This window comes from Myotis yumanensis, unplaced genomic scaffold (genome assembly GCF_028538775.1).
Source record: "Myotis yumanensis isolate MYYU_CA2020_CCGP unplaced genomic scaffold, mMyoYum1.0.hap1 SCAF_7, whole genome shotgun sequence".
Classification (NCBI taxonomy): Eukaryota; Metazoa; Chordata; class Mammalia; order Chiroptera; family Vespertilionidae; genus Myotis; species Myotis yumanensis.
Window position 1 is genome coordinate 5,616,818 of NW_027223758.1, and position 7,991 is coordinate 5,624,808.

A 7,991-nucleotide genomic window follows, 5' to 3' on the forward strand; every position below is an offset into this window, starting at 1 on the left:
CCCGTCAGGTCATTAGTTATCAGTGGGTTTCTTTCCAATGAGGAAAAGGAGAGCCTCTTCACCAGCTGTGAGGAACTGGCCAAGGAGAGAAGGTGGGAAGGAGAATTCAGGTGACTATGACGTTTCTTAGGCTCCCAGTGACTAGTGTTTTCTGAGTGCTGACTGAGTAGCAATAAGACTTGAAGCTGTTCAATTAAATTACTGTTCAGTTAAGACATGTTGCATCCCTCCTTCTACCTTCCCGCACCTCCTCGGCCAGCCTTGGCCGGTGGAGGCAGCAGCAGCAGCCTATTGCTGTCTGCAGAAGGGTCTGTGTGACCAGGCTGTTTTAGGCAAATGCCAACTGAAGGGAAAATGCTTCGAATGGATGAGGGGTGGGAGCTGATTTAAAGACAGTGGAATCCAGATTTGGGAGAAGACTTGATCTACTCGGATTCAAAGGCCCCATGCTGGAGCCCAGAGACGGGGTCTCCCACACAGAATGTGGATCCCTTCGTCAGCTCCCCGCTGGGAGCTCAGCCCGCATCTTGGAGGGGCTAACCCACTTGTGCTGCTGCTGGGCTAGAGGCTGTCATCTGACCACCGTGCTGGTGCAGCGGTCCAGGCATCTCCAGGCTCCCTGGTGATGCAGCAGAGAATTTTGAGGGGAGAAGTGGCCATTGCAGAAAAGATGAACAGTGCCACAGGAAGGGGACTGAGAAGGGGGCAAAGTAGGGGTTGGGATGGTGAGAGGGAATCCTGGAAGATACATTTGGCTTTAGTGGAAGCTCTGTTTAAAATTTCCGTAATTCATGGTGGAAATTCCAGGCACCCTGGGGGCTTCTGGGCACCATAATTTGCATGTAAGGGGAATGGTATATTTCACCTTTGAGCAGAACCCCAATTACCTAGAGTGAATTTCCTGATGAAATCTAATTGAGACAGCGACATAAGCCAGGCACTCAGAAAACAGCTCTTGCCTGGGGGGAGGACAGTTGTGTCCTCTTCAGCTGGTTGGCAGTCCTTGGCCCTGTGCCGCCGCCCCCCCCCCCCCCCCCCCCCCCCACTCTGCAAGTTTAAGAGGCAGGGCCTCTCTATGAACTAAAAATCCAAGATTTGAGATTTGAACTATAAAACAAGATTTCCTAGGGTTTAAACCTTTCTGCTTGGTTGAAGCAGTTGAGCTACATGTATGGAAACTCCACTGCACCCAAGAAATTGAAATTTCTGGGCCAGGTCTGTAAGAGAATTGGGGAAAGCAAGGTCAAGGGTAGCACATCTGAGCACCCTCCACCAGTGGCCCTCCACTGCCGCTCTGCCTATCAAAATGCTCTCTCAAATGCTGAGCTGACAGTGCCCCTCTGAAGACTGCCACTAATCCTTCTCTCCCCCAGTCTCTCTCTCAGACTACTCTGGAGAGCCCTGGCATTTGTGGGCTGTGGACCCATCTCCAAATCTGCTGTTCCTCCCTGGTGGTCTTGTCTCCTTGCATCCTCCAGTTTTCTGTACCTGCCCCCACCCCACTCAATCTCAAACCTTTTCCTTTTGCCATCCTCAAATCTACCCCCACATTACAGCCACCACCCACCCTCTCTGTCCACAAAGCCCAGTCTTATCTACTCTGGCCTTTCTGATAGCTGTAAACTTGTAGCATGCTCATCCTAAAATAAGAGCTGGTCATGTCCACACACACAGCCAGGAAGGCAGCCTCCTCAATTCTACCCTGGGATAGGGAGCTGGCAGCTGGCGTGCAGGTGGTATGATTCCTCTCGGATGCCCTGTCTCTATGGGCTGAGTGCTGTCAACTCGTGGCCTCGGGAGGACTGTCACTCAGCTGTTTACTCTGGCTCCTCTGCCTTGTGAATTAACTAGGCACTAGTACCAGCATCTGTACAGGGGCTTTGGGGAAAAAACAACAGATTTAAAAAGGGAAAACAAGCATCAGTAAAATTCACCTTCTGTATAGCCTTGTAATATGTGGCAAAAAAAAGAAAGTTAAATAGAAAACAAAAATGAAATGTTAAATCACTTAATTTGACATAACCAGCTTTTAAAAACAGTTTCCTGGCTTAACCCATGCATTGGTAATAGAGGCAGAATTGGTTTGGGGCCGTGCAAAAATCTTAGTCATTACCAGGTCCTGCAGTACAGAAACAAACAGTATAGCATATGGAAGTATCTGTCTGTATTAAATTTCATGGGAAAGGCGAAATTAAGAAGAAATGTCTGAAAAAGCTCCTGGGAGGGAGTGATAATGAAAAAGAAAAAGGTTGAGAAAATTGGTTTATCCTAACTGGCTGCAGCCTCTGAGCTGGCTTCTCAGGCCTAGTCTAGTCAGGACTCTGAGAGGTGTTACTGAAGAATGTGCTCAACACCTGTGGTCAGTTAAGACTCGTGGTCAGCATGGCCCGCACACCGCCCCCTCTGAAAGGCTTGTTCTCAGACACAGGAGCTGGGAGGGCGAGGGGGGCAGGGGGACAGGGGGACGACAAGCACACATCAGACCAACACCTAGTATCTGCCCCCTTTTCTCATAGGTTAGTCATGGGACACCATGGAATTCTGTATTCTCTAACTTACCTCCTGAAAGCATTTTGCCACCAGTTCAAACTCAGATTTGACAAACTAAAATGAGATGAACACAACATAGATTTCTTCACAACTGGTGCTTTTCATTTGATCAAACATTGAAAAAAAATTTTGTTCCATTTAATTTTAAAATTATTGATAGAGTCAAACTGGGGAACTCTGCTGAAAGGGATGCCGGGAGCATCTCCTTCAGAGATTTCATTTTCCCTGTGAAGAAACTGAGGCAGAGGGGTGCTGGGTCTGAGCCCGGGCCACTGGGCAGACTGGGACCAGGCCTCAGACCTGAGATTTCACTGCCCACCTCTGGCACCAGGATTTAGAAAGAGGCATACGTAACGTCAAGCCCTGAAGAGCAGGACTAGGAATTGCATCCTTCATTCTGGAACTTGGGGATTAAAGACCTAATTCGAGACTCATCCCTTTTGCTGGGCTGTAACGTCACTCGCCTCTGGAAGCTTCATTTGATTTTAGTGATTTGTTTTCTGCTAAGAGACATGCTTTCCCCACCACCGTGCTTTCTGCTGTTTCCTTTCAATAGCTTCCCTCTGCGTGAAGAGCAGCGATAATACAAACACATTAAGTAAAATTCATGCGGATTCTTTAAAAAAGACCTCACTCTTACACTGAAGTTTCCACTTTCTTCATTAAACCTGTATCACAGCTGCTAAGATCCAGGGCTAAAGGGTCAAAGGGCTGTAAGCAATTGGGTGGGGGGGAGGGGCGCAGAACTTCTAGCTCATTAAAGAAACATTATCTTACACAGTTCCAAACTTCAAAATTCCCAATTCACGAATTCTGATAAACATAGATGAAAAGTTGCCAAACTTTTAGAAGGAAGCCTACAACAGATTGTTGGTACCACACAATATTTGAACATAGCTACATATGTTCAAATCATAGAACATGATTTTCCAACTTGGAAAGTTATAAGAGCAGCTTTGTCAAAGAAAAAGCAAATTTCCATTAAGCAAATGATTAATGTAGTAAAGGAAAAAACCCTATATACTGGAGCATACCATCACATTTAGCTAACTTTATTCTCTCCTCTCTCCCTCTGAAATATGACTGGCTGGTAACTCACCTATGTGGTTAACTACATGGTCTGCACTTGTGGAGAATTTCCCCCCCAGGCTGGCCCCACCTAAGTTGAAAGGGCAAGCAAAACCCATTCATATGCTAACCAGTGTTGCAGGGTGAGACAAAGGGCGGTTGGGAGACTGTTGAGTTGGGAATGCTTGGAGAACTTGCCAGAAACATATCTGGAAAAGAAAGGCAGCTGACCCCAAGTGGCTCAGGTTTGAGTGTCTGTGTAGCAAAATCCCCTCTCCTTGGGGGTGCCTGGGTGCTTTCCCAGGGGCTTGGCATAGTCCTCAATTGTTCTGTGTGGTCCCTAATGGCCTTTGCACCCAGGAGCCAGGATGGAAGGAGGAAGTTGGGGGAGGGGAAGTGAGTGGAGGAAGTGTGGGGTGGGTAACAGGTTTTCACAGTTTGTGAAAAGGAGTGTCTGAAAGATGGCAGAACTATTTGTGTGTTCCTAGATGACACGGGGGCACCCCAATAATGCATTTGTACATAGCTTACAGTTAAGAAAGCCAGCACCCCACATGCTGACTTTCTGTTTAAAAAAACACACAGACTAAGACTAGGGTGGGAGGGATGGGTTAGGCACTGAGAACTTTTTAAAAAATCTCTTCATCCTGCAACAAGTCAACAGACTCTGCAGAAAACCTGAAAACCCAGATGCCCCAACCTGTGAAAACAGCCCCCACACTGAAAACCATGCCCAAAGCCAGCCGGGCCGCAGCCTTGTTACTGGAGACTTAACAAGCTCAGGCTACTAAGACGCTACCAAAGGGAAAAACAACAACACTTAATGCCACCGAAAGGACCCAGCACCACTGTTTAAGCAGGAATGTCAACTTCAGGGAGCTTCCTCTCACTCAGGCCATTCCACTCTTTCGAGGCCGGCAGGACCCGACCCTCCTGTAAGTCCACGGCAGCCTCCTGGCTTCGGACACTCCCACGCCGCCGCGGGGAAGCCCCTGGCTGACAAATTGCCCGCCTGGTATTTACTAGTGAAAACCACAACCGCAGCCGGCAGTCATTAGCCCGCGCCGCCGGCGCAGCCGCGCATAACCAAGTCCCGCGGCTCTGTGCCCCCTTCCCTGGGAGGAGACCACCGAAAGTGGTCCTTCTGGCCGCACCCTTTTCTTCGTGGAGCCTAAGAACCCGACCGTCTTTTCAAGCCTCAAACCGCTTCACCTTTCCCCCAAATCATTCCCATCATTATAGTCCAAACCGGCACCTAAAAACGAGACGCGCGCGCACGAAGAAAAGATCGGTTTCCAAGTCGGGAGAGGTTTTGTAAATACATTTCTCTTATCGGTCTTCCCCCCCAGGATTGGCGAGGAATGTGCTACCGCACCGACGATGTGTTACCAGACTGCGGCCAGTTTTGTGCTCTGACATCAGGGCACTTTAACTCCAGGTTAGATTCCAAACTTGGCCCCACCGAGCTGAAAATGGCCGGTGTGCGCCGCATCCCCTCCCCGAGGCTGCCGAAGCCGCCGGCCCCTTCCCCCTCTGGGCCGATCGCCCAGAGACTTGCCTCGGATCTAAAAACCTTTCCCCAGCTCGGCGGGTGCCGCGCTCTTTGGGGACTGTTTGTAGAGTATCCTGATGATCAGTGTGAACCCCTGTCCCAGCCCGTTTCTTGTCCGCTTTACCTTTCCGCAGGCGAACACCTCGCGGGTCTCAGCCCTCTCTTTCACCTCCAGAGCCTTGCGCAACAGCCCAAGACCTCTCCAGACAGGCTGCACCCGGCTCCGCCTCCGGAACAGCTGCGCCAAAGGGTTGGCGATACCCCGACGTGACCAAGCCCGCACCACCAACCCCGGTAGCCTGTAGAGGCACCCCCCGAGACGCCTCTACCTTCTCTGCCTGACCTCCAAGTACCGGTATTGGGCGCGGGGAACCGCCTCCCGCTCTGAGAAGTCGGCTCTAGGGCGCCCGGGCAGGTGCGCACGCTCTTTGCGGCGGGCTCCCGCCCAGCGAGCGGCCGGAGATGAGTGGTGCGGCCAGGACTGGCGAACAGCCTCGCAGGGCACTGGCACCAAGGATCCTGAGGATCCAAATTGGCAGCGCCGGGACTTGGGCTCTTGGCCCTGAGTGTCTTAAGCGCGGCGCGCGCCTTGCCCGCAGCCGGCTGTCTCCGGGACTTCTCACCCAATCGCGGGCTGATTACTTTTCGCACATTGCAACACTGTCGCTACCGCGCGGCTGCTCCGGCTTTGTGAAAGTTGGCCCGCGCACCTCAGAACCACACCTCAGAACCACATCTCCGGCGCCCGCTAAAGCCTACTGGTTTGAGATTAGTCTTTCTAGGAGGGAAAAAAGCGCAGAAAACAAGTCACTTACCCGTGCCTGTAGGGTGTGCAGTTAGAAATTTGGGGCGCACCGGGGATTCAGTCGTGCGTCCTAGAGACTTCAGGTCGTCTCCAGCGGGGCGCGAGGTGCGCCCGCTGTTTAACAAGCCTTTGGCCATCCGGGCGCCCTGCGGCGCCTTGGAGAGATTCAGGGAGCCCTTTCGAGCTCTCGGAGACCTCAGGCTGTCTCCAGCGGGGTACACCCACCGTCTAACAAGCCTTTGGCCATCCGGGCGCCCTCCGGCGCCTTGGGGAGATTCGGGTAGCCCTTCCCAGCTCTCGGAGACCTCAGGCTGTCTCCAGTGGGGTGTGAGGAGCACCCGACTTCTAACAAGCCTTTGGCCACCTGAGCGCCTTGGGGAGTCCTTTCCAGTCCTTCTGGCCTCCCACTTCCCCGGCTGGCTAGCTGAGCCCGCTATCTTCCCGCCTTCCTCCTAACCTGCCTTTCCAACCTGCATTTCCTTCTCCCTCTCTTCTTCCCGCTGCTCCCCCACCCACCCCAGGCTCCCCAGTTCCCCGGTGGGCAACCTACCTGAATCAAAGAAAACAAGGAGAATCTGGACCGTGTCCTCCATTAGAAACGCCGGATGGGGATGGGTCCCCTTCTGGAAGGGGACTCCGGGGATGGGTCGCGGCGGGTGGGCTTCCTGGGCTTGCAGCCGCCTCCCTGCTGCTTCTCCTTGGGCTTCTCAGACTCTTCGGGGTCCCTCAGGTCCCGGTCCCGGGGCCCGGGGCGAGGCTCCTCCCCCTCTCTGGAGCTACGGGGCTGCTGGCTGCGGGGCTGGGAGCGAGTCGGGGAGGCGTCGGGGCTGCGCACCCGCAGAGCTTGGAGGCGCTGGGTGAGGGACTGGCCGAAAGCTCTCTGCCTGAGCGCCGCGGGGCCGCGCTCGTCCTCGGGCTCGGTCTCGGGCTCTGTGGTGGGGGCGGTCTCGGTCTCGGTGTCGAAGTCGATGTCAGACTCAATATCAGATTCAGACTCGGTCTCAGATTCGTAGTCGAACTCTTCCTCGTAGTCAGGGCACTCGGGGCGGGACAGGTCCTGGTCTGCCTCCTCCTGATCCGAGTCGGAATTTGGGGGCTCGGGGATCACCTGAGCGGCGGAGCGGTGGTGGGCGTTAAGGAAGCTTCGGCGGGCAGCCGCGCGCTGTTGGGCGCGGGTGTTGGAGGTGGCGAGGGCGCGGAGGAGCGCGATGGAGCAGGAGAGCCAGAGGAGCGCAGTGGCTGCTCGGCGGCCAATGGGTGGGCACAGATCGTTGTAATTGTGGCGAGCTCGGCGCCAGTGAGCCCGGGACCTGCGATCCATTCTCTTAAGCGCACACCAAGAAGCTGGCCCGCTCTCTGTCTCTGCAGAGAGCGGCTCCGGTGCGCATTGGCTGCTAGAGCCGAAAAAGGTGCACCTTACGAGGTGAGAACCTGGGTCTGGAGGTCCCAGCCCCACCTCGGTGTAAGAGCAAAAAGGGAGCACCCACCGCTCTGACCACTCAACTTTCTAAAGCTCCGCGCCTCTGCTTGCCTCTGAGCAAAAGGAAGGGATGGGGGAAAGTCTGTCTCCTCCTAGGCTCCTCTCTCGAAGTCTCAGACTCTGCAGTCTAAGATTCGGGGAGGTGCCTCCGCAGATCCTCTCCCTGGGAGAGGAGAGAGGAGACTGAGGCGAGGAGAGACTGGTGGAGAGGTTCTGCAAAGTTGCGCGCCCGGACTTCTGCCGGGCATGTGCAGTAAGGAGGCGGGGGCGCCTCCCCGCGAGCTGCGCGCAGCGGTATCGAGTCTGTGGCGCAGACCCTAGTGGGCCGGCAGGTGGCAGGAGGGAACCTTGTTTGAACGGATTTGGGGGAAGCGAGAGGGCGGGGTGGCGGGTGCCAAGGAGCAAGCGATCCAGCCACAGGTTAGCAGCTGGGCATGGGTTCTCCATGGGGTTCGTATCCTCTCCCCAACTTCTCCAGTGTTATCCTTAAAATGAACAAAGCCGGAAGCAGCTCAAACGAAACCTCAGACTTGCAG

The 7,991-nt window shown here is 54.0% G+C and overlaps 1 protein-coding gene across 1 annotated transcript in view; it reads right to left on the reverse strand.

Moving 5' to 3' along the window:
- Positions 1 to 7,622, reverse strand: part of LOC139013592 (neuroendocrine secretory protein 55-like) — a 47,899-nt gene extending 40,277 nt beyond the window's left edge. Inside the window, exon 1 of the mRNA XM_070419693.1 lies at positions 6,526 to 7,622. Within this exon, the coding sequence (XP_070275794.1) occupies positions 6,568 to 7,296 (729 nt within the window). The 5' untranslated portion in view covers positions 7,297 to 7,622 and the 3' untranslated portion in view covers positions 6,526 to 6,567. The remainder of the gene's footprint in view (positions 1 to 6,525) is intronic.
- Between the last annotated feature and the right edge of the window lie 369 nt (positions 7,623 to 7,991).